The 26,993-nt window shown below is 46.3% G+C and overlaps 1 protein-coding gene across 4 annotated transcripts in view; it reads right to left on the bottom strand.

Moving 5' to 3' along the window:
• Positions 1-26,993, bottom strand: part of DGKD (diacylglycerol kinase delta) — a 112,867-nt gene that overhangs the window by 29,453 nt on the left and 56,421 nt on the right. The window contains exons 4-10 of one of the 4 annotated variants that reach the window (XM_070422431.1): positions 8,827-8,994; positions 4,357-4,461; positions 3,964-4,096; positions 2,561-2,667; positions 2,119-2,244; positions 1,889-1,991; positions 961-1,123 (exon numbers count right to left, since the gene is read on the bottom strand). In XM_070422431.1, coding sequence (XP_070278532.1) covers positions 961-1,123; positions 1,889-1,991; positions 2,119-2,244; positions 2,561-2,667; positions 3,964-4,096; positions 4,357-4,461; positions 8,827-8,994 — 905 coding nt within the window. Of the gene's footprint in view, positions 1-960; positions 1,124-1,888; positions 1,992-2,118; positions 2,245-2,560; positions 2,668-3,963; positions 4,097-4,356; positions 4,462-6,162; positions 6,223-8,826; positions 8,995-16,591; positions 16,865-26,993 lie in introns of those variants that run through there. The other 3 variants (XM_070422432.1, XM_070422433.1, XM_070422436.1) reach the window with 3 other exon arrangements.

Genomic DNA, 26,993 nt, shown 5'->3' with positions numbered 1-26,993 from the left:
CCCCATTTTTTAACTAAAAAGATTCCTTTCTAAACCCAGCGGTGAATACGCTCCTGCGTCATTCAGTTAACTGAGTCCACCTATCTACATCTCGGGAGTGCTGCCTGGAGGGAGCAGGCTAGAAAGTTGCCATGGGACTTTTCTCCAGCAGCTGCTGCCATGGGAACATCCCCACATCAGGCCCTGGGGGTATGTGCACATCCTCTCCCCGCCCCGCAGCTCCTGTTACATCAGCCCCTGCTCCAAACATAGCACCCTCCCAGAAAACACAAACCAGAGAACAGGCCCCCAAGCACTTCCCACTACAAATACCCTGGATGATCCATCCCCTCACAAGCTAGGAGGCTTACAGCGCTGACCTTGAACTGCTGCTTCCAAATGAGGACGGAGTTAGTTCAAACGACAAAATTTACAGAAGCAAATGTCTTTACAAACCTATAGTATGCACAAAACTAGGAAGAAGACACATCAGCTCTCCAGCTACTTGGGCCCTCGCACGTCTGCATGTGTCACTGCACCTGCAAGGTGAGCATCTTCTTGTGCCTCCAAAATGAAAACTCTCTTGTTTGGCCTCCTTGGAGGAAAGTCTCCCCAATACTAAGCAGCCACTGAAAGCCACAAAGCAAGTCTGTAACCACTGACATCAGAAAACGCCCACACTATTGCATGCTGACACCCTTAAACAGTATACTGCACAATGCCAGGCAACAATGCACCACATTCAGTTCAAAAGTGTGTGTGCACGCCTGAAATATACATTTGAAAATTGGAAGGACACCCAACTCTATTAACTATTGAGTGGGTACCTCTGCGAGTAGAATTTGGGGAACGAGGGGGTGATTCAAGAAACACGGCCTTTATTTCCTATTTAAAAATGTATGTTTGAATCTCTTAATAATAAACATGCATTATCTTCAAAAAATGTTTAAACTCCAAGAAAGATCTATTTTACAAGCTTACCCAAGGTGTGGCCCTCCGTTCATGAGGTCAAAAACCTGGGCAGGGTTCAGCAGCTGTTTGAATCTTCTGAGGAACTTCACGCCCTGGTTGTCCCCACTTTTTGAATTGACGAAGACTAACAAGGGGCTTGTGCAGGACGGAGGACATGTGGCCTTCCAGAAGCCTGGATTGAGAACGGAAAAGGGCAGAGGAAGACTAAAAGCCATGAAAGACAGATGGGCATGCCTGATCCTATAGGAAGTAATCACCCGAGGGCCCTGTAACTTACACAGAACCAGCAAGAGTTAATCAGCATATTTCCACATCGCCATTATCCCTACAGAAGAGAGTGAGTGCCCATCCAGTCTGACTTCATATTTACAAGGATTCTAAATTTCAGAAAGAAGGGGCACCGCACTGCTCTTTCACTCTTGCTCTTATTCTGAAGAGCTGATTTCCTCCTGGATATAGGCCCCACTTTCCCACCTTTCCAACAAACACTACTACAAGCATGTCAAACTCGTGGCCAGAGGGTTTCCCATGCTTGACGTACTAATGTGCATCATCAAACATGCTCTGGACAAGTGCCAACAGCATGGAATCACGTGCTATTTAATACCTGCTGCTAGATGGAGACCAGCTGACGTAGCACATGATTTCAATGGCTCACAGCAGAGACAGACACAAGTCTTTGACTCGGTGTCTACTCACAGCCTACTGGATCCATCACCTTTAACCAAGGTACCAGCCTTGAGTTTTAAGCCTGCCCAGTGGCCATCAGGACACCATTTACCACCTTTGTACATAAGTTCTCTCCCCTGATGGCTGGGCCTGACCTCTTCCCCACCACATCTCAAAATCACCAACAGAGCCTTTTAGAGTGAGGAAGGAGAATGCACGAGGGAGAGCATGAGGAACGGGATAGGCCAGGAGAGAGCCTGATACCCACCATCGGAATCGATGCTGTTGAGAGCTGTGGGAGGGATGACCGACACTTTACACAGGCCCAGCGGGCACTTGGTCACTAAGGATTCCTTACACGCCGTGTGTACCTGGAACAAGAATCCATGCATCACAAAGGGTCACAGCCTCCTTCACATATGGCCTACAGTTGCAGGAGGAATGGGCTGTTCCCATCGAGGAACTGACAGGATTCAGGAGAGGGCCGCGCTCACTCACCATGGCCTTGCACCACAGGCAGCGCCAGTCCTGCAGACGCAGCACGCTGCCACAGGTCTTGTCACACACCGTGCACTTGGCACTCACAGGCAGATTTCCTTCCAGCCACTGGTGAGGCATGGCAATCTGCAGACCAAGCAGAGACATGCACTAGGGACATGTCCCAGCACCCCACACAAGGGCACAGAAGACCTTGGGCAAAGATGCTCCAAAATGACTTCAATCAAGACACTTTTCTCACCACAAGCAGAGGGAGAACAGGACTGTCCCACCCATACTCCTACCCCGGGCACAGCATGACTCACAGGGACTGGACAGAGCTCGGCAGCACAAAAGCCCACAGTGAGCCCCCAAATGCAGAGTGGGAGCAACTCAAAACCTCAAGGAAGAGAACTGAGGGAGAGGAGAGCCACAATAGTTTGACCAGTGCCCCTTTGCGTACCCCGTCCTCATCCTCAATGATGTCCTTCCCGATGGAGGCCAGTGTGGTCCACTTGCAGTTATTGGTTGCACGCACAGCACACCGCTTGTGGGCCTTGAACTTGCACACTGTGAGAGAATGAACACATGAACCTTCAAGCCTCATTCATGGCAGCTGCTTCCTGTGCTTGAGGAGATGGTCCAGTGGAACTGCCCAAGCCTCCTGGACAGTTGGAACAAACAGACAGCACTCCCTGTGTTATGAACTAACTACTGGGACATAGGTAGGGACTGATCTCGGTGAGACCAGACACCCAGTATAGCCAGGAGTCGGCAGACCTTCTGGAAAGGGCCAGAGAGTAACCAGTTCAGTCTCTATCCCAACTGCTCACCCTGCCCCTGCAGCCCAAGGACCGCCATGAACCATGCTTCACATATGGACACTGAAATGTCCATTTCTTGACTTTCTGTGTCACAAAATAGTCATCTTCTTTTGACTTTTTCCAACCATTTAAAAATGTAAAACCAGCCCTAACTGGTTTGGCTCAGTGGATAGAGCATCGGCCTGCGGACTGAAAGGTCTCAGGTTTAGTTCCGGTCAAGGGTATGTACCTTGGTTGCGGGCACATCCCCAGTAGGAGGTGTGCAGGAGGCAGCTGATCGATGTTTCTCTCTCATCGATGTTTCTAACTCTCTATCCCTCTCCCTTCCTCTATGTAAAATATCAATAAAATATATATTTAAAAATAATAATAAAAATAAAAATGTAAAACCAGCCCAGTCAGTGGTGGCTCAGTTGGTTGAATGTCGACCCACAAACCAAGAGATCATGGGTTCGATTCCTAGTCAGGGAAGATGCCCAAGTTGCCGGCTGGATTCCCAGTGGGGGGCATGTAAGAGGTGGACAAATTATGTTTCTCTCTCATCAATGTTTCTATTTCTCTATCCCTCTCCCTTCCTCTCTAAAATCAATAAAAACATTCTTTTTTAAATGTAAAACCCTTTTTAATCTCGCAAGTTGCATAGAAACAGGGCACAGGTGGGATCTGGCCCGAGGAAGACAGTTTGCCTTTCTCTGATCCTGCCCAAACACTGGAACCCTGCCCTCTAGATCTAGAAGACAACTTTCAATCCATTTATCCACAGCCCAATTCACCCCAAGAGGGGGTATAACTACACTGGGGCTGACAGTTTCAACTCTTTCCCTCCGTGGCCTCTACTTTCTTCTCCATGTCTCCTTATTACTGCCTCCATTCTTTCCTTTGATCCATTACTACAAAAAAGAACTTATCAAAGACTCCTCAGTAGGCACAATAAATAAGCATGGGGTCACAGCAATCACTTCACTTCTGATGATGTGGGGTGACTACATTTGGACCTCTAGGGTCAGACCACCTTTCCCAGCAGATAACACATCGTCCACACCTTCACAGGACAGTCCATGGGACGTGACCCCAGATAGAGCCTCGCGGCACACGTTGCAATAGGTCGGCCTCGCGTGGGAACAGGCGTACCAATTGTGCATCCCTGAGAAGTGGTCCATGCTGTACTGGGTCGGCTGGAAGAAGAAAATAAAGGCAGCAAAGAGAAGGTGAACCTCTGACATTCTTAAATATGGTAACTTAAACAGGAATCAATAAAGTATCCAGAGGAGGAGAGGAGGAAGGTTATAAAAGACAGGGTTGCAGTACGATGGGGCGACCTTAGTTTACAAGGACCATGCTGAGAACGCAAGTCCAGAGCTGTACGACCCACACATGAGAGACACCCAGACGGCAGCAAACTAAGGAAAGGGCAACAAGAAGAGTTTCTTTCTACCTCAAAATGCTCCCTGTTCTGGACAGTCTTCAGCGCTGCGATCCAATCTTCCATTTCTTTCCTGTTGTCAGCACACAGGATGAGTTTCCTACATGGAGTGATAACCTAAAGAAAGGAACATATTCAACAAATCTATTAACAAAATACAAATGCTAACAACTATAAAAACATCTTAAAAACCTACTTTCACCATATATATTTTAGTGAAAAATAACTGCTTCATTCAAATACTCAATTGAACAGAGCATAAAAATGGTTATCATGAATCACTAAAAAACAAGAACAATCTCAAACCAAAAGACAATCATATTTAGGTTATACATTCACCAAAAATCAACTTAAGTGGACACTTATGATCTACTTACTACTCAGGCACAGTAATAAGCCATAGGAAAAATTTTTAAAGGAATAGAAACAGCTGTTATTGTTCTAAAGCGCTCATGGGGTGACATCCTGCACTGACATAGCTCAGGGACAGTCTGGTCCAAGTTACTCAAAGAACAGGGTGGGCATTTCACATGTACCACATGTAAGTGTTCTCACACAAGACCTTTTAATACATGACAATGGAATAACAGCCAGCTACTGCACGCAGGGCCTGAGCAACATAACTGAACCTGGTAATAATCAACAACTAGCAATTATACCCACAACATATAAAAAAGTCTTTACACACCAACAGAAGAAATCTTTCTTACGGAAAAAAAGGTTATAAATTTACATTTCACAGAAGAAATACAAAATGGCTAATAAACAAAAAGATGCTTAATTAACCACTCTAGCCATCAGGGAATGCAAATGAAAATAACAAATTATTTTTCACCTAACAGATTGGCAAAGTTTTAAAAGATGATATTCCAGTGTTTTCAAAGATATGGGGGCGGTGAGGGGGGGAGTTCTCCTGAAGTACTGACAGGAGGTAAACAGCATATAAACTTTATAGAGAAAAACTGGCCCTAGCTGGTTTGGCCAATAGATGTCAGCCTATGGACTGAAGGGTCCCAGGTTCAATTCCAGTCAAGGGCACATGCCCAGTTTGTGGGCTCAATCCCCAGTATGGGGCATGCAGGAGGCAGCCAATCAATGATTCTCTCTTATCATTGATGTTTTTCTCTCTCCCCCTTCTCCCTTCCTCTCTGAAATAAAAATATAGTTTAAAAAAATTACTTTTAAAAAAGGGTGGGAAAAGAAAAACTGACCATGTCTATTAAAATTTTTTTAAGTTATAGCCTTTTACTTATTTTTGTTTTATACTGATGTAAATTATCTACATGGTTCCAAAGTCAAATCTACAAAATATAGTACATTCAAAAGTCTAGCTTTGTATCTGTTCCTTCCATCCTGGTTCCCTCCCTATGCCAAAGGAGCCCTAAAAATAAATAAACAAAACTACGGTTTATCATTCCATGTGTAAGATATTTGCTAATACATGTATTAGCACAATTCTCTTTAGAAGCAGTAGCACACCACAGACGCTCTCCTCCTCTGCTTTTCCCTCTGAGTATAAGACCCCGCCCTCACTCCTTAGCAGCATGCAGTGTTTCCTTGGTCTTTCTTGTAGCTGTACCCAGTCTGTTCAACCCGATCTCTATTAATGGGTATTATGTTGTTGAAAAGCCTTTGGCATGTCAAAAGTGCCGAAATGCACAGCCTTTACACAGATCTTTTCATATGTACCAGTGTATTGCGGTGACAGAGTAAATGCATATGTAATTTTGTAGCTATTGCCAACCCTCTGCAGGGGCTGTGCCATTCTGCATTCCCATCTGCAGTATTAGAGAAACGGCAGCTTTCCCAGGGACTCACCAATGAAGTATGTTATTTAACTTCTGGATTTCTGCTGTTTTGTAGATTATCTCTTCTGTGATTTCCATAAACTACCCACAAAGCTTAACCAGAGAAGGGGATAATCAGAAGTGAGTCACAGATGCAGGGTACTGTTCATTCTTTTAGGTAACCAGGGTAACTGGGATAACTACACGAAGGGGGCCAGGCTGGGTGTAGAAAGAGGCGAAGCTAGAGGAAGGTGAAGGGAGCCTGAAAGACAGAAAACAGAAGACTGGAGAAGTGAGTGCCCTCCAGAGTGAGGGTGGGGGGTGGGAGCCACTGTCTCTGAAGCTTCAAAAGCACCACATATAGCCTATATCCCAGCACTGAACCTACCCATCCACCCAGCAAACACCTGCTGAGTGTCTCAAAGACCATGACAAGCCAAGGTTCCTGCTCACAAAGAACTCACCCCAGGCAAAAAGGACATTTCAGAAACTGACATGTGCCATGAGGACAAAGCAGATCATGGGAATGGGGCTGATGGGTGCTTTGGAGGGTGGTCAGAAAAGGCCATAAAACAGCTGGGCAATAGACAAGGCCTTGGGTCAGTGCTTAAGGACTTTTCATCAGTAACTATAAAATCTCAGCAAATACTTCTTTTTATTCACTCCGGGGTGAGTTTTAATATTTGAACATTTTTATCAGTATAATAAATACAATTTTAAAAATATAATACAATTTATTTTGCATAACTTGGGGATTTTTTTTAAATATGTTTTTTATTGATTTTTTCACAGAGAGGAAGGGAGAGGGATAGAGAGTTAGAAACATCGATGAGAGAGAAACATCGATCAGCTGTCTCCTGCACACCCCCTACTGGGGATGTGCCCGCAACCAAGGTACATGCCCTTGACCGGAATCAAACCTGGGACCTTTCAGTCCGTAGGCCGACGCTCTATCCACTGAGCCAAAAGGGCATTTTATTGGGGGTTATGCAATAAGGTATTTACAGAAGAGAACAATGAGATTTTTCATGTCCTGTTCTATTTTAAGCCTTGTTTCCACTACTCCCGTGACAACCTGTACAAGATCAAGTGTGCATGTTATTCCAGAACTCAGCTCTGTGGTCGGAGCAGGTGGACCTTTGGGCCCTCCCTCTCCCACATGCCGAAGGAAGGAGAGGGGTTACTGGAATAGCTTCGTGGGCACTAGCACCACTGGACAGCAAGTTACAGACAAAACTGTTATGTTTAAAGATGGTGACTTAATGGAACAAATGATAAATGATGTCATTTCCTCAATCTGTGCAGTTATTTACAGGGAGTAAACACTGACCAACAGATAAATGTATAAGAACCTGGTTTTCAGCTATTTCAAGAAACACTTGTGCCTGTCGGAAGCCTCAGACCTGGCCACTGACTGGTTAGGGAACGTGGGAAGACTGTCATATTTTCTCTTCTGGAAATGGGGGGTGATAAAAGCTAACTGACACGGCTGTTATGAGATTAAATGGAACCAAATGTGGACAGAACCAAGCATGGGACCCAACGCACAGTGTTCAGGACACATCCCGAGTCCAAAGCCCTCACAAGCTGTGCAACTTGGAACAGCTGCTTCCCCTCCCGGTGCCTCCATCTGCTCATCTGAAAACTGGGGCTACTAATGGTGAGGACACATACCAGGCTGTTGTGAGGTTCTAGGTGGGGACCCGGAAGTGCTGAGAACAGCGCTCACGTGTAAGCGTGTCCCACTGTCACTCTCAGTGCTATTTCAGGCTCTTCCCTGTGGACCAACCTTTCTGAGGCCATTCTGGGGCCAAGAGTCCACCTCCCAGATTATGAGAATCATCAGAGAAGACTCCCACCCACTAAATAAAAATCAGTCTCAGCAGGGCGTGTGTGGAAGGCAACCAGTCAATGTGTCTCTCACATTGATGTTTCTCTGTTTCTCTCTCTCTCCCCTCTCCCCCTCCCCCTCCCCCTCCCCCTCCTTCTCCTCCTCTACACTCTCTGAAAAGCAATGGAAAAAATATCCTCAGGAGAGGATTCACACACACACACAAAAATCAGTCTCTGCCTCTGTCTGGTCACACTCTGCCACCTGAGACAGAATCCATGCTTCGTAGCCACCCACGGACCAGGCATGACTCCTCTCCTTATCCCCAATCACCTTCCAACCCAGGAGAAGCCTCCCAGACACCAGGGAGCAGTCTGCACACCTCAGATACCCAGGACTGAGAGTGAGACAGGTGAGGCTGGGAGGGCCTCCTCGGGAGGAAAGGGAAGTGAGAGCTTTCTAAGAGAGATGTCTTGGGCAGGGCTCCCTATTCAGTCCCTTGATTTGGGAACAGAGCAGCCAGGACAGGACCCAGGAGAGAAGCAGGTACTGGAAGAGACCTTCAGGTGACTCCCTCCTGGCTGCTCACCACATCACCAAAAGAAGGCAGGATTTAGAGGAGACACTCTAAGGAATAATAAGAGTGTCCATTTGGACTGCAGCCAATACCATAACTCCTAGAAACTAAAGATGGTACGAGAAAGCTAGAACTATCCCTAAAATTGAGCTTTCACACAGGAAAAGCTTTGCAGACCAAAGAATGTTTTTGGTCTATATTTTTCAAGCAAAGTTTTAACGTAAAAAAATGGCTCACATAACTAAATCAACTTAAAATATAAATGCAAATTAAAACCAGGGTAATACCGTGAATGTGACAGGACAAGTCAGTGACATCCCAGACTCAGCGGGCCAGGGTCCATGGCTGGAATAAGCAGACTTGATACCAAGGGAAGGAGCAGAGTAGTACCACAGAGCAAGACAGCTACATGGAAACCCACAAGCTTGAGAGAAAGCACACCCCAGGCCTTGAAGCTGGAAGGACAAGAGACAGAGGGAAACAGAAAGGAAGGGGAAAGAGAGAAATGGTAAAAAGCATCTCTCACATAATTCCCTGAGGCAAGCTAGAAGAGCAGTTAGTGGACTTTAATTCTTACTCTTGCTGGAATCCTGATGGTAAAAGCATTTAAAAATCAGTAAGAAAAAAAGCAGACCAACTAAGAAAAAAATGAACAAAAACTTGAACCATTATTTCATCACAGTTGTTTCACAAAAGGCCGGAAAGCCACATGGAGAGGTGCTCCACTTCACAAGTCATCTGGAAAATGAAAATTAAAACCCCGGCATGTTCACAAGGTGGCAACACTAACAAGACAGATATCCAGGATTGGTGAGGATGCGGAACACCCTGAACTCTCACATGCTGGTGGGAAGGCGGTTCGTTGCAATTACTGTGGAAAACAGTAAAGCTGACTTTATATTCACCCCATGGCTCGGGAACTCCATCCACACACACAACAGCAATACAAACGTGCCATCCTCATCAAGACACAGCAGCACTACTCTTCACAGGCCTGCACTGCACACACCCGAACACTCAGCACTGTGAAGTGGACACACTGAAACACAGTGATATTCAGATTAGTACAGGACGAGAATGACCCACCACGGCTACCGCAGTAACTTGATGAATTCTATGCCGAAGCAAAAGAAGGCAGACGTATAAATGAATATGAGAGACTGGTAGAGCTATTTTTTTAATGTTAGAAATTAAATATTAAAGTGTTAGAAATGGATCTTGAATACATGAGAAATGCTCAATCTTACAAAATAAATGCAAATTAAAATTATGAGACACCTTTTTTCTTCTTTAAATATATTTTCATTGATTTCAGAGAGGAAGAAAGGAGAGAGAGATAGAAACATCAATGATAACAGAAAACCATTGATTGGCCGCCTCCTGCACACCCACTACTGGGGATCAAGCCTGCAACCCAGGCATGTGCCCTTGACCAGAATGGAACCCGGGACCCTTCAGTCCACAGGCATACGCTCTCTATTCACTGAGCCAAACCAGCTGGGGCAAGACACCTTTTTTTAATCTCCCAGATAGAGAACAGTCTGGTAACCTGCTATATTGGGGGCATGAATTAACACAACTCCTATGGAGAACACAGGGTGAAATCTAGCGAACTTTAAGATACAAATCTTTGTCTTATCAACAGTGCTTCTATAAATTTACCCTACAAATATGCCTCATGCGAAGTGACATACAATATATATACACAGTTTTTCATGGCAATATTCATAGTAAAGATAAAAGATTGGAAATGACTCAAATATTGATCAAGATAAAACCGGTATGCCCTGGCCAGTGTAGTTCAATTGGTTGGAGCATCGTCCTATACACCGAACGGTTACGGGTTTCATTTCCAATCAGGGCACATACCCAAATTACAGGTTTGGTCCCTGGTCAGGGTGTGTACAGGAGGCCACCAAACGGTGTTTCTCTCTCCCTCTCCCTTCCTCTCTCTCTAAAATCAAGGAAAGCATATCATCGAGGGTGAGAATTTAAAAAAAAAAAAAAAGATCCGTAGGCAACTGGTGCATAAATTATGGAGCATTCCTATAGTGCAGTGGTTCTCAACCTTCCTAATGCCGAGACCCTTTAATACAGTTCCTCGCCCTGACCGGTTTGGCTCAGTGGATAGAGCGTCGGCCTGCAGACTGAAGGGTCCTGGGTTCGATTCCGGTCAAGGGCATGTACCTGGGTTGCGGGCACATCCCCAGTGGGAGGTGTGCAGGAGGCAGCTGATCGATGTTTCTCTCTCATCAATGTTTCCAACTCTCTATCCCTCTCCCTTCCTCTCTGTAAAAAATCAATAAAATATGTATTTTTTAAAAATACAGTTCCTCATGTTGTGGTGACCCCCAATTTCATTGTTACAAATTGAACATAATTAAAGCATAGTGATTAATCACAAAAACAATATGTAATTATATATATGTTTTCCGATGGTCTTAGGCGACCCCTGTGAAAGGGTCGTTCGACCCCCCAAAGGGGTCACAACCCACAGGTTGAGAACCGCTGCTATAGTGGAATACTATACAGCTATATCATATTCTTATATTCTTAAGTTTAGAATTACATGCTAAATACCAAAAAAAAAGAACTTTAAAAGTTCTATTTGAAACAAGAACTTTTGCTTCCAAAAAATGAACTTCCAGGAAATATAAAATATCTGGAGACTCCAAATGAGTCTATGACACTAAAGCCAGACAAATATCTTCCAAGGTCCTGGGAAGAATTAGCCAAGATTATTAAGCCTTGATTTCTTCGAGAAATCAAGGAGAAAAAGGAGACGTGCTGGAAGAATACAGATGTGATGTTTAATTGGATGAGAAGGTGGACTCCTGAATTATAAAGACACTAGCTGGTATGACAAAGGCGGTGTCAAATGACAGTGGCAGCTCCCATGGTGGGGCACTTAGTAGTCCAGGGAAATGTCTGGGTATTTATAGGTATTTGCTTGTTTCATCTTCTCTACAACCTAATGAAGTAGCTATCGAGAGAACACTGAGGCCCACTGAGTCACCTGCCCAAAGTCCCACAGCTAACTAAGTAGGGGGCCAGACACCAAGCAAGTTGGCTCCAGGCCTGACTGCTGACCCCCTACCCCCACCTACCCACAGCAGCTTCCCTGAGTGAAAAGTGTGGGTCCCTAAAGGTTACATACTGTGGGATCCCATGAACACTTTTGAGATGACAAAAGTACAGAAATGACAGATTAGTGGTTGCGGAGGGTTAAGGGGGGTGTGGCTATTAAAGGAAACCAGAGGATCCCGGTGGAGATGAAGACGTTCTGGATTTTAATTGTGTCTATGTCAACATCCTGGTTGTGAAGTTTTGCTGTAGCTTTGCAAGACCTTACTCCTGGGGAAACTGGGTGAAGGACACAAAGGATCTCTGTATTATTTCAATTCCGTGTAAATCTACATTGCTCTCCAAATAAAAGGTTTAATTAAAAATAAGCAACCACGCCCTGGCCAGGTGGCTCAGTTGGAGCATCATCCTATACACCAAAAATAAGTAACAACAATCAACAACATTTTCTAACATCTAATATGTTTAAGGTGGGAAAACTGGGAGTAACTCCAGAATAATGCTATCTTTCTTAAGGACAAGGACATCTGTGTTCTCAGCACAAATTAAAAGTGTAATCTTATCTTATTAAAGTCCCTATTTGTAGGCAGTGCAAGCTCATGAAACATCTGACTTGCCAAGGAAACATTATGTGACACACCTTTGGCACACATTCCCAAAGAAAACCACATCCTATGCATATGCCTGTGCCCGAGTACACAGGAGGGCCATGGTGCTGCCGCCGGCTGCGACACGTGGCCTGTGAAGGGCAGAGCCCCGGAAATAGCAGGCCTCATTTCTACACCAGCAGTGCCTGAGAAATCAGTCAGGCTGTGCTTCACACCAGTCGTGAACCACAGGTCCTGCCTCACACAGCACTGTGCTTCCTTGGTGGGTGAACCCCATCGACAGCAGGTGCACTGTGGAAACTACCAGAAATGCCACCAAGACAAGCTGCCTCCCCAGCTCCAGACCCATAGATCCCACTGCCCAACAGACAGAACCATCAGGGGCCCCTCTCACATACCTAGACATGTCCTCAGGCTGACTACTCTCCACCCCAACCCAGCTGGGAGGCCTCAGGCTCCAAATTCTTCCTTTTTTCTAAGAAATAAATTCATTTAAACAAACAGACAAGATCCCTGCTCAAATGCAGACAGGGAATAAATAACATAATAAAGAAATAAACTATAGCCCTAGACAGTCTGGCTCAGTGGATAGAGCACCAGCCTGTGAACTAAAGGGTTCTGGGTTTGATTCCGGCCAAGGGCACATACCTTGGTTGCAGGCTCCCCAGCCCTGGTCGGGATGCGTGCAGAAGGCAACCAATCAATGTGTCTCTCTCACATCGATGTTTCTCTCTGTCTCTCCCTCCCTCTCCCTTCCTCTCTCTCTAAAAACCAATGGAAAAATATCCTTGGATGAGGATTAACAAAAAAACAAACAGAAATTATACAGCTGGTGATAAGTCTATAGAAAAAAGGATCAGAAAAACGAGGTTGCAGCCAAGGTAGGCCTCACTGGAAAAGGCTGAAAGGGCACAGCAGGAAGAGGTGAGCAAAGGCCTGGAGCAGGAGAGAGCCTGGAGAAACAACGGGACACAGAGAGCCATGCCCGTACCTGTAGGAACTTGGGCTTTTACTCCGGAGTGGAATAGGAACCACAGAGCTTTTGAGCAAAAGTCTGGCATCTGACTTAGGTTTAAAAACATCCATTCTGGCTGCTTTATTGAAAACTGAGTGTAAGGGCCAGGACAGAAGTCAGGAAACCCTTTGGAAGGAGCTCAGAGATCCCATCAAGAGAAAAGGGAAGGTGCATTCTGAAGTATGCTGAGGGCAACAGGATCTCCTGACAGACTGACTGGATGGATGGATGGATGGATGGATGGACGGACGGACGGACGGCTGGCTGGCTGTGAGGCAGAGGAGCCAATAGCAACACCTGAACAGCTGGAAAAGGAGCCACTATCTGGGACAGAAAGCTGTGAACAGGCTCTGCAGTTGTGGGGTGGGGACCAGTAATTCCATTTCGGACATGTTGAGGCTGAGGTGTCTTATCAGAATGTCATCTCACCCATGAGCTTTTCACCTTGCCAGCAGCTTGGCTACAAACAAGAAAGGAGATCCCTCATAGATTACCACTGCTGCCAGTAGTTTAAAAAGTGACGTTTAGAAGAGCAATCTGACAGTATCTCGTCAAGCAGAAGACGTACACACCTGGCAATTCTACCCTCAGAAACACACTCCAGAGAAACTTGTGCCCAAGTGCCCAGGAAGACCAGTATGACTTCACAGTAGTGCTGTTTATAGTGTGAAACTGGGGAAACCCAAGTCAACAGTAGGACACTGTATACATAAGCCATAAACACTAACAATTAAGCGTTGTGGTCCTCAACGTGGGCTACACTTGTAACTGTGAGATTCACATCCCACTCCCCACTCCCCAGGAATTAGTTGTTTTAAACTTTGAACTACTTAATTAGAGATGGATGTGGCCACATGAATAAATCTCAGAAACAATGCTGGGTGGAAAAAGCAGGTTGCACCATTTACTCAAAAATTTGAAACTGGTGAAAAATGCTACATATTGTTTGTACCTACATATATGAGTAGAGCAAGTATTAAAAACATGCAAACAAGTGATAGACACCAAAGTCAGCATGGGGGTGAACTCTGGGGAGGAAGGGCAGGAGGGAAGGAAAGGGATGACAAAGGACTGCAAGGTGGATCAATGATTCCCTTTCATCATAGATGTTGAGGACATCCATAATGCTTCTTTCTCAGGCCAGGAAATGTACACAGTTGTTCAGTATGTTACTTTCTTTTTTTTTTTTTTTTAATCCTCACCTGAGGACATACTTAGAGAGAGGAAGGGGGAGAGGGAGAGTGAGGAAGAGGGAGGGAGGGAGGGAGGGAGAGAGAGAGAGAGAGAGAGAGAGAGAGAGAACGAACCACCAATGTGAGAGAGAATGATCAATTGGTTGCCTTCCTTATAGGCCCTCAACGGAGATCAAACCCGCAACCCAGGTATGTGTTCTGACCCGGAACCAAATCAGCAACCTTTTGGTGCACAGGACGATGCTCAACCAACTGAGCCACTCTGGCCAGGCCATTATATTACTTTTTGAATGTCTAAAATATTTAATGATTTTTAAAATGTTAAACATTTTGGCACAAAAATAAGCTAAAATACCCAAGCCAGAGCTGGTGACACATACAGCATGACTTGTATTTGTAGTTTACAGTATTTATGTTTATGTATATATACACACATATACAGTTCACATAGTTTATCCTATATAATAAAAGCCTAGGTGGAGTAACACGATGCCCTTGCACAACGTCGTCACAAGATGGCCGGCAAGGGAGGGGAGTTGGGGGCGACCAGGCTGGCAGAGGAGGGCAGTTGGGGGTGACCAGGCCTGCAGGGGAGGGTAGTGCCGGCCTAAACCGGCAGTTGAACATCCCCCAAGTGGTCCCAGATTGGAGAGGGTACAGGCCGGTTGAGGGACACCTCCCTCCCATGCAAGAATTTCATGCACCAGGCCTCTAGTTATACTATATAAACGTATAGTTTAGCATTACAAAAGGGAATGGGTCAGCCTGAAGCCATGCCTGCAGAGAGATTCTGCTGGTGAAACTGGGGAACTCTCCAGCGCTGGAACTTGGTTTCCATGCCTGCATTCTCACCATAGTTAACACCGTCACCAGGCACTCTCTGGCAGTTTCACACCAGACAGACACCACTGGCTGCCATACATTTCATGGCAGACACTACTGTGCCTAACTTGCCTCTCAAATATCTCATCCTGGAGTAGAATCCTTAATCTTACAGAGCTGGCTGAGTGTGTGAAAGTAAGGGGCATGCTTTATAAAAGGAGGAAGAGGCAGGTACTGGTGGGACCCCTCAGAAGGAAGCTTTTAGAGACCAATAAAAAGCCTTCTCTCCCAACATAACCCGTCTTCCATAAATCGTTAGGGTGGCAGCCATTGGAAGCTAACATTGAACACTGGAAACTCCTTTTTCAGGATCCTCAAAGCACAGAGATAAGTGTCCTGCAGCTTAAAGGACAAGCCAGCTCAATAAGCTTCGGTGAGGGTTACTGGTGTGTGGCACAGGAGCAATACTGCAAAAGTTACATAGACTAAAATGTCAGAGTCACTGGTGCAAATGACTTGTCTCTCTAGTTCTCAACTTCTTCACCTGCAAAATGAGTACCAGTGCCTGGCCCTCAGATCACTCCGAAGGGAAGGAGATAGAACATTATTGCTGCTAGCAACAGGAGCCATAATCAGGCCCAGCACCGGTCAGGGCATACAAGACGACGCATAAGAGCAAATGGCTGGCTCCCCAGCTACTCCTGCAGCGAGGACAGCCACAGCAGACACCTGGGCTTAGGGGACACTGAGCAACCCATGTGGGCATCTGGTCAGCACCTGCCTAAAGCACCGTCCAACACCACTGGGCAAAGATCACCCACATCTACAGCAGTACGAGTAAGGAGTAGGCACTCTACCTAGGCAGGTGACTTCCAGGCTCCACCGTGCTTGTTTTCAAGATCAGGGGTGAAATTTCTCCTGTGACAAAGCTCAGACAACAGGAATTCATCACAGAAAAGCTTACCTGTCCTGCAGGCTTTCTGTCTGGTCAGATAGGGACTAAAGGCTGTTTCTAACATATAGGTGAAGTCATATACCAAGCCAATGGCTTTAAAAATCCCAGCCTTCCTCTTATAAGAAATACAAGACAAAAGTCAACCCTCCACAGACCCAATAATCTATAATTCTTTCCACTCACTTCATTTTATTTTTTAAATATATTTTTATTGATTTTCAAGAGGGAGAGATAGAAACATCTATGACGAAAGGGAATCATTGATCCACCTCTCACCAGGGATCGAGCCCACAACTCACTTCATTTAAATCCTTACAGTGTAACTTCTTTCCCACACAGCTTCCCATGTTGCCCACCATCATCTGGAACTCTTACCTGCTGCTCTCCTCTCTTTCAAAACATAATCCAACTGCTCAAAATGGATCAGAATTAGAGTGGTCCAGCAAAACCAAAAACTGAGTTTTAACATCAATGGACAAGAAAAACCTGTGGACCACCAAAGAGGAGCAGAGACGCCAGAGTAACAAAGCAGCCCCACGCAGGTCAGCACTGACCAGAAGAGGGGAAAAGCGACAGTACTGGGACAGGACCAGAAGCCTGGAAACGCTCTCCTAAATATAGCTCCCCGGTCTGCAGGGCTTGAAAAAGTGGCTGAGAATAAGCATCTGACACACTCGGTAATTTCTGTCACTTCCTGTTACTCACATCCTGATGTTCAGATGCTGCCCAAAATCCTGGAATGGTGCACACAAATCCTACTTTAAAGCCCCCTGAGACACAGACTATTCAAAACAGTTGGATGTGCGTAGACAACCCACTTCCTCACGGAGAGCCGTACGAAACACAAAAATAGACACACGCAAACAAGTTCCTGAAAGTCCCTATGCAAAAGAAACCCCATAAGGCAGGTCCAGACCTCCAGGCATTCAGCTCTGCCTGCTGCCTGAGCCCCAGAGAGGAGCCAGGCATGAACTACTGATGGAACACTTTCCTCCCTGAATCCGCACCTCACTTTCAATCTCTGGGGGCAAAGTGGTGATGGGGTCACCACCACCACAGCGACTGACCTGCCCAGGGGCCCAGAGCAGAGAGTCAAGGCCAAGCACCCTCCTCCCGGCTCTGCCCCACCTCACAGCCTTCCTGAGGACACCAGCACCCAGGAATGCAGGACGCCCAGGCAGGCAGCACAGCCAATTGGGCCAGAGGTTAAAAATCACATGTAATCTATCAGAAGACAGATTTTTAAAAAGGAACAAAAAGCAAAATGAAGCAAGAAGTAATACCTAAAACTGAAACATGAAAAACCTATTTGGGGTTATTCATCTATTCATTATTTCAACAGTGCTTCATTAAGCCTTGCAATGTGTTTGATGTGTGGGAAACCTCAGAGATAGAGCAGAGCCCACCTTGAGCATGGGTGGTGGAGGCAGAGAGCCCCTGGGGCACCACCACAGGAAGGGCACCAGGTATAGAGGTGGTGCCCCAGAAGGCACTTTCCCAATAGCAGGTAGGAAACAGGAAACAGGCACAAAGAAGGCAAAATACAAACCAAAAAAATCTAGCATATTTCCAACAGCAAAACACTAGAAATAACCTAAATCTCCAAAACTGGGGAGTGGTGAAATAAATGATGACTCGATCATACAACAGAATACCTTATAGCCAATTGTTAAAAGGATGATGAGGCACAGAAATTTAAAAAGTAAGTTACAAATTAGTATGTGTATCACTGATCCCACTGTTTGTGAAACTAATGCATATATATTGATATTCATAGGAAACACCTAAAAAACTATATGTCTATGTTAGGGTTTTTAAACCTCTGTACTACTGACATTTGAGGCCAATTAATTCTCTGTTGTCCCCCACAACATTGTATGATGCTGAGCAGCAATCCTGGACATACTCCCCCACCCCCAAGTTATCACAACTCAAAATGTCTCTGACTACTAAAGTCCTCTGTGGGCTGATCACACTCCCTCACCCCCTATCCCACCCATGTTTGAGAACCACGGTCTCTATAATAGTGTTTAAATCTAGAATCTCAGTGATAAGACCTGGGAGTCCTTTTGTTTGTTTGGGTTATGGCACTTACTTATTCATCTTTATTATCTATCTAATAAAAGAAAAACATGGTAATTAGTCGTACCTCCACTACCCTTCCCATTGGCTAATCAGGGCGATATGCAAATTAACTGCCAGCCAAGATGGCGGCCGGCAGCCAGGCAGCTGATGCGAACAGGGAGGCTTGCTTGCTCCAGTGACGGAGGAAGCCAGGTTCCCCACCTGCTGCTGCCGGCCTCTGAGCTGCACTCTAAGCAACATTGTAACAAATATAGAAGCTAAACAAAACCCCAGAAACTTGCTTTAGTCAGCCAGGCTTCAGCCAGCAGGACCGCAACATTGTTTCAAATACAGAAGGTAAACAAAGGCCAGAAACCTGCTTTTAGCAGCAGAGGCCTAAGAGCTGGAGCCGAGCCTCAGAGCTAAAGCTGGCCCAGAATAAAAAAAAATTAAAGAAAAAAAGGAGCGGTTGGGAGCTTCAGTCACCCGCCAGCCTGAAAACGGCCCTCAGCCCCTCACCCAGACTGGCCAGGAGGCACCCCAGTGGGGACCCCCACCCTGAAGGGGGTGTGACCAGCTGCAAACAGCCATCATCCTCTCATCCAGGCTGGCCAGGCAGCCCAGTGGGGACCCCCACCCTGAAGGGTGTGTGACTAGCTGCAAACAGCCATCATCCCCTCATCCAGTCTGGCCAGGCACCCCAGTGGGGACCCCCACCCTGATCCAGGACACCCTTCAGGGCAAACCAGCCGGCCCCCACCCGTGCACCAGGCCTCTATCCTATATAGTAAAAGGGTAATATGCCTCCCAGCACCAGGATCAGCGGAGCCGCGAGGCCTCCCGGCACCGGGATCAGCGTGACAGGGGGCAGCGCCCAAACCCCCCGATCGCCCTGCGGCTCTGTGTGTGACAGGGGGCGGGGCCACAACCTCCCTATCCGCCCTGCTCTGTTCGTGACAGGGGAAGGCGCCCCAACCCCGTGATCAGCCCTGCTCTGTGCCTGATAGGGGGGAGCTCCCCAACCCCCTGATTGCCCTGAGGCTCTGTGTGTGACAGGGTGCAGCGCCCCAACCCCCTGATCGGCCCTGCTCTGTGTGTGACAGGGTGAGGAACCCCAAACCGCCCCCCGCCCAACGGGCCCTGCTCTGTGTGTGACGGGGTAGAGCCATAACCTCCCCATCGGCCCTGCCCTGAGTGTGACAGTGGCGGCGCCCCAACCCCCTGATCGGCCCTGCTCTGTGGGTGATAGAGGGCGGCGCCCCAACCCCCCCTCCCCCCCCCCGCCTCACGGGCCCTGCTCTGTGTGTGACGGGGTGGAGCCATAACCTCCCCATTGGCCCTGCCCTAAGTGTGACAGGGTGCGGCGCCCCAACCCCCTGATCCGCCCTGCTCTGTGCATGACAGGGGACGGCGCCCCAACTCCCCAATCGGCCCTGCTCTGAGCCTGACCAGGGGCTGCACCTAGGGATTGGGCCTGCCCTCTGCCACCCGGGAGCAGGCCTAAGCCAGCTGGTCGTTATCTCTCGAGGGGTCCCAGACTGCGAGAGGGCACAGGCCAGGTTGAGGGACCCCCCCCCCTCCCTCCGAGTGCACAAATTTTTGTGCACCGGGCCTCTAGACTATATATATAAAAGCCCAGCAACTGAATGGCAGAACAACTGGTGAACCAGTCACTATGACGCACACTGACCACCAGGGGGCAGATGCTCAAGACAGGAGCTGCCCCCTGGTGGTCAGTGTGCTCCCACAGCGGGAGCAGCTGCCAGCAGGCCCAGGGTGAGGCCGAGTCTCTGCACCTATCAAATACCTGAGACAATCCAGACTCTGGCCTGACCCCACCAGCTGATGCAGCCCCTCTAAGGTGTGTTCTAGAAAGAGCGTGGGGAGCTGGCATAGGCAGATGGCAAGAGGGCACGTGACTGTGGACTCCCCGGGGAGGCTGTCCTGATGGCTGAGGATCTTGGAGCACATCTGCCTTGAACATTCCCAATGGTGTAACCAACCTGGCATCACATATCAAGGACATTCACCGAGTGACTTTGGGGTGCAAAGCTCTCCGCCAAGTACCTCCAGGACACAGAACACACCTTTACTCAAGACATTAACCAGAAATATCAGCTCAGACTAATTTCCTCATCCAGCAGCCACTCAGAGGGCAGGTCCACAGCCTCTCAGCTGACCAGGAAGAGCAGTGCTCCCACAGCGGGCAGATCCCCGCAGGCCATGCCCCCCCCCACCAGTGCACAAATCCGTGCACTAGGCCTCTAGTATCCTATATAATAAAAGGGTAATATGCAAATTGGCCGAATAGCAAAACGACCTGTCACTATGATGCACACTGACCACCAGGGGCCAGATGCTCAATGCAGGAGCTGCCCCCTGGTGGTCAGTGCGCTCCCACAGGGGGAGCGCCACTCAGCCACAAGCCAGGCTGATGGCTGGCGAGGGCAGCAGCAGTGGCGGGAGCCTCTCTTGCCTCCGCAGCAGCACTAAGGATGTCCGACTGACGGCTCCCCATGGGGAGCGGGCCTAAGCCATCAGTAGGACATCCCCCAAGAGCTCCCAGACTGCTAAAGGGTGCAGGCCAGACTGAGGGACACCCCCCCCGCAAAGTGTATGAATGCTGTGCACCAGGCCTCTAGTTTGTATATAAAGGTGAATAAAAAACAATCCTAGCATTGGTAAAACATTACAAGTGTTTTTGCTATAGTGCAGAGATTTTCAACCTTTCCATCTTATGACACACAAATTACTAAAATTCTGTGACACACCAAAAAATATATTATTTTGCCAACTTGACCAAAAAAAAAAAATAGGTATAATTATACTTCATTCACACCAAACAGATATTGTTTTGTTGGCCATTGTCATTTTTTTTATTTGACAATCTATGGGAAAAGAGTTCAGTGCCCCTGATGAAATAGTCAGTATTGCACGTTTTAAAAAATTCTCTCTCACGGGTTGCTATAAGGCAATGCGGTAAACCCTCGCACTCTATAAAAAGGCACAATAAAAACAAGTCTCATGGGAAAGGATGAGATGGGGCAGAGCACTCAAAACCTGTGCAATTTTGTAACCAAGCATTAACATATAACAGCAATCCTAATAAAAATACTAGTGCATAAGAAAATGCTACAGTAAATATAGAACTTTACCTTTTTTAAAAAAAGTAAGAGTTGCTGCAGCTGAGTTGTGGAGTTATGAGCAAAATGCACAAAGATCTAAGACACAATAAGTAATTCCAAGGCAGAGCCTGAAGGCGGGGAACCCAGCACTGTGCTCCCCTTTGGCCGGCCTCCTCCTGCATCTAGTGATCACAACTGGGCCAGTGCACTTTTTGTTAGAGAAACACACCCAGCAAAAAGGACTAAGTGCATCTCCCTCTTGGCTACTGCACAGAGGGAGCAATGAGCTCCAAGTCATTAGCTCAAACTAATATTGATCCAGTGATCATGAACTCTAAGTACCCTAACAGTGGATCATGGGGATGGAGGGAGGAGGGTAGAAAGGCTTTGGCAATTTTAAATCTTGCCACCACCATGTTGTCATAATGTATCTGTTTTTCTCTGGGATGGTTTGATGGTAGATCTGCTTACACCCAAGTACATCTAAAGTAATGTTACAGTAACTGGTAGGAGAGGAGGGGAGGGGAGGGGAGGGGAGGGGAGGGGAGGGGAGGGGAGGGGAGGGGAGGGGTTGGGTTCATAAGCAACCTCTGCAGTCCAAGGTCAGCCAAGCACTTTACTGACCACCAAAGGTCAATCTGATTAGGCAGTAAGATATCCCAGGCCCAAGGAAAAAATGCTGCAAGTGCTGACTCACCAGGAGGCCACCCTTGGAACAGTCTTATGCATGCCTTTATTGATGAGCTAAGTAAACCAGGCAACATGCTATGCAGCCAGAAAACAAACCGCCAAAGGGGAAAGCCAGGTTTACAAGGAATGTATGAGAAGGCATCTTTACATTATAGTACTGCCTAACAAAGGATGGAGAGAGGGAGGCTGATTAAAGGGCAAGACACAGCCTGGAAAACTGGAAATTGACCTTTCAGGTGGTGGGGTTAAGGGATTATTTTTTCTTTTCCTTCTGGTTTTCTGTATTTTCTAAATTTTCTACAGTAAAAAAGTGTTTTAAAATATACCTATCCTTTTCTTTTTTCCTACAAAATCAACATCTGGGACAAAAACTACAAGCATTTTCCTCTTCTTCGTTCCAAACTGACCCTGCTGTGCCTGGTGGCCTCTGGTGGCCTAGCTAACAGCACATTTCCCACCACTCTGCAGCTAGGGCCATCAATGGGGGAAGCAGCAGCAGCCATCCCTGGCCCGGGCTACCTCCTCCCTGTCTCCCTGTGGCATCTCCTGTGGCATCTGCCATGAGGGGACCAAGAGGGAAAGCCTGGTCTCTGGCCCTGGTTTTTTCAAAAATAGAAAAATAAGCCTCTACCTTACTCAAACCACTATTACCTGTGTTTTCTGTTAAACATCCAAAACCTCATCTGAATTGAGGCACCATGCCCCTCACCTCACAGAAGAGAAAGCTGAGGCACAGAACTTGAGTTTTCCTTATCTTCCAGGTAAATAGCTTAATTTACTTCATTAGATAAGAACTCAAAACTCTCAACTCAGCCCTAACCGGTTTGGCTCAGTGGATAGAGCATCAGCCTTCGGACTGAAGGGTCCCAGGTTCGATTCCGGTCAAGGGTATGTACCTTGGTTGTGGGCACATCCCCAGTAGGGGGTGTGCAGGAGGCAGCTGATCGATGTTTCTCTCTCGATGTTTCTAACTCTCTATCCCTCTCCCTTCCTCTCTGTAAAAAATCAATAAATTATATTTTTAAAAAAAACAACAAAAAACAAAACTCTCAACTCAAATGGGCAGCAACACTAAGGAAGCCTGATTTAACAGAGAATACCAGTAAGGCTGAAATAACAACCCCACAGACCAAATCTGAGGACTCAAGTCAGGGCTGGGCAAATTCCAGCCTGTCCCCTCTTCTTTAAACAAAGTTACTGAAACGAAGCCACCACCCACTTATTGACATTGTTTTGGCTGCTACATATAGCCCGAGACCCTACAGCCCTCAAAGCCTGAAAATACATGGCTCTCTATAAAAGTTTATCACTAACCTCTGATGTAAATTATTGGTCCCATAATGAAGTATGGCGGCAATCACCTCGGGTAGAAACTATAGTTTAACTTTAACCCTGCTGTTTGGTTTCTGTACTTAATTGTTTGCTAAAATAATAGGGAAGTTATTTTGATTTTCTGAATTATATAAATCACCCCATTCGATTGAATACCCTATTGATTGTACTGTGAATATTCCATTGGTTGTGGTCATACTGGTCTTAGAAAGCACATTTTCCTTTACCTGGGAAGGACAGCACAATTATCCCAAGGTCAGAGGGCTCCAGTTAACGTGTCCCTGTTGACTCAGTGTTCCGGAGACCCAAAACTGTAATTTAGATAACATGCTTAAGTCTGACCAGGTTCCTCATTCCAGACCCGAGGGCTCTAGCTAATGTGTTTCTGTCAATCCTGAAACCCCAACCTATAATTTAGATAACATGCTGATCTGCTTCTGTAAACTGCTTTTTTACGAACCAGGTTCCTCATTCGAAACCCTGGGATGTAATCAATACCTTTGTGATCTTTGCCTATATAAGTCTGGTTTTGCGACCATCTTATTACTATGAGATTTGGGAGAGCAAGATGCCCCCTCATAGTCCCGGATTGCAATAAATGTGACTCTTTAATTCGACTTCTTGAGGCGTCCTTCTGTGTTTCGCAGGGTACATTACAACAATATACCTTAGGAAGGGCATAAAGATAATTAGAAGTGAAGGTGTAAAATGCAATCTGCTGCATAAAAGATGGAACATGTACCTTGTCCCTTCTGCCTCTGGCTCCACAAAGGAGGGGTCTCAGTGCTGTTCCCAGAGGAATCCCTGAGTGCCCGGCAGGTAATACGTGCTCAATAAAAACTCATAGAATTGAACACTTCCCACTTACAGAGTCACCTATGAAAACTGTGTATGTGTACTTACATTTAGTAAGCAATTTAAAGTGAAAGGCCTCACAAAGTGAAAAACACTACACTGATAAATACTTCAGCATAACTCCCCTAACACACCCGTTTCACAAGGAACATTTCTATGTAGTTTTAGCCTGTGGACTTGACTGCGAGTCAGCCTAGAAGCTTAACTGTCTGGGAAGAAGGCCACACTGCTACCTGTGTGAGGATGCTCTCAAGCTTTGCTCTAGGTAAAGAACAAGGCCAGCAGGAGCAGAATCCTCAAGTGGGAACCTGGCCATGAAATGGCCTCACCCCTCCCAGGTGATCCACCATGCAAGACAAAGGGGGCAGTCATCTCCTCTCCCCAGAACTAAGTCTAAGAAAAATGTCTACAGACATGTTACTTTCACAGAAGAAAACAAAACAAAACACCACAACATGGTATTCAAATGTGATGGTTGTGAAACAAAGCTGTAGGAGGAGACAAGCAAGGATGGCTGGATCTGAGCCCGTTCTCTCACAGCTGATGACTGTCACACAGTCAGGTTTAGCTGGAAGGTGAGGTCACAGACTAGTGCATATGCCTGTTAACTGGATGACCATTTATTCTAACCCCTTTTCTCACATTGGGAAATAAAAGCCCAGAGAGGACAGGGGACTCCTCAAGGCCACACTGCTCGTAGGACATATCTAGGGCCAGAAGAGTTTGGCCCAATCATCACATCCAAGGAACATAGTGGCCCATGGAGCTCCCTCCTCAAGGGGTGGAGTGCCCACCCAATGACACACATGGCCTGGGGAGCCATGAGTGCCAGCACGTGCATGCAGCACTCTAATTAGCATTTGGGCCTGTGTCCTTCGAATCTCAATCCAGAAAGGAGACAAGACCATGAGGAACATGGTTGTCCTCTTGTCCTTTGCCTCAAGCCCTGATGAGGGAGCCCTGGCTCCCACACCCAACCTCTGGAGCTATTGCAGGTGCACAAAGAACCAGCCTCCGAGATGCAATGGGGGAGTGGGCACTAGACCCCCTCCAGATGTTGGGGGCCTAAATGGAGGACATGGCCACAGCAGTCATGTCCTCTCAGAGATGTCCAGTCCAAATCAGCCTGCCTTGAACTCCCCAAGTGACCAATATACTCAGTCGGGGGCTTTTATTTGTAAGTGATCCAGGAAAGAGGATCTCAGAGCACATTCCCAGCAGGCAGGTAGATCACATGCAAAGTCACCACCTTTCGGGATAACCCTTCTCATCTATAACCCCCTTCCCAAGCTTCACCCAGTTTACCCCTTTCCTCTGACCAAATTTCCTGTGTTCCCTCTGGTATTTCAAATATATTTCAAAAATTTCACTCCAACCAGAGGATTCAACATTTTAAAAAACTAAAACAGAAAAATGTTGTAATTTTTTCCCTTCAGCAAGCTCTGACCCAGATGATCTGTCTCCCAGGGCTGTGGACAAATCACAGATATCTGAACGGCCACAGGGGGAGCCATGGCATTCGGGTCAGCCGAGGCCAGCTGGCCTGACTTAGTAGGCACCTCCCTTTGTCATGGCACAGCTGTGACAGTCCCATGTGGATGGAGCAGACACAAAAGCTTCCCAGACAGAAAAGCCAAGGGATAGACACACAGCAACAACAAACCAATTAACCCAAGACTATTTACAGAATGTCTACTTTGTGCCATGCATGGCTCTGGGGCACTAGGATATGGAGAGTCAACAAGTCCCAGGACATTCTTTCTCTCGGGAAGTTTATTATCTCTTCCTCCAACAAACAGAAATCGATACATAAAATGTCTATATAGCCATTAGAAACAAAAAACCTGACGGGCCTACATCCATTAAAAATTTTAATTCATTATCAAAAAATTTCAAAGGTACTATCAAAAACTTTACCCCAAAACACTCCACACTCAGTCAGTTCCACTGGTAAATTATAGCCAAAATTTAAGAAAGGAATAACACCATACTTTATCAGAACAATGATCCTCATTTTATGATGCTAGTTTATGTTTTATAAAGCCAGCTTAACCTCAGTACCAAAACCTAATAAAGACAATGAAAAGAAAGAAAAATTTGAAGATCAGTATCTTTCATGGATATAGATGCAAAAATCTTTAAAAGTCCTGGCTGGTTGGTTAGAGCACTGGCCAGCGGACTTAAGAGTCATGGGTTCAACTCAGGTCAAGGGCATGTACGCTGGTTGCAGGCTCAATCCCCAGTGCCCGTTGGGCACGTGCAGGAGGCAACCAATTGGTGTCTCTCTCTCACATCAATGTTTCTCTATCTCTCTCTCTCCCTTCCACTCTCTCTAAAAATCAATGGAAAAAATATTCTCAGGTGAGGATTAATAAAACAAACAAAAAACAATCCTTAACAAAATAACAGCAAACTGAAGCCAATAATAAATAAAAGAATAATACAACATGAAGAAATAGGGTTTATCTCAGGAATGCAAGGTTGGTCTAACATTTGAAAATCAATCAATTTAATTTGCCCTTTTAAAAAAATAAAGGAGGGAAAAAACATGATTACTTTTATATATCCAAAAAAGTATTTGACAAAATTCAACATACATCCATAATTAAAATTACAAGCAAACAAGAAAATCCTCAAACTGATAACAGTGCCTATAAAAAACCTACAAGTGGCTCAGTTGGTTGAGTATTGTCCCATGTACTGAAAGGTTG

Source organism: Myotis yumanensis, unplaced genomic scaffold (assembly GCF_028538775.1).
Source record: "Myotis yumanensis isolate MYYU_CA2020_CCGP unplaced genomic scaffold, mMyoYum1.0.hap1 SCAF_8, whole genome shotgun sequence".
NCBI classification, from domain to species: Eukaryota; Metazoa; Chordata; class Mammalia; order Chiroptera; family Vespertilionidae; genus Myotis; species Myotis yumanensis.
The sequence above is the reverse complement of the archived record's forward strand: the minus strand, read 5'-3'. Positions and strand labels throughout refer to the sequence as shown.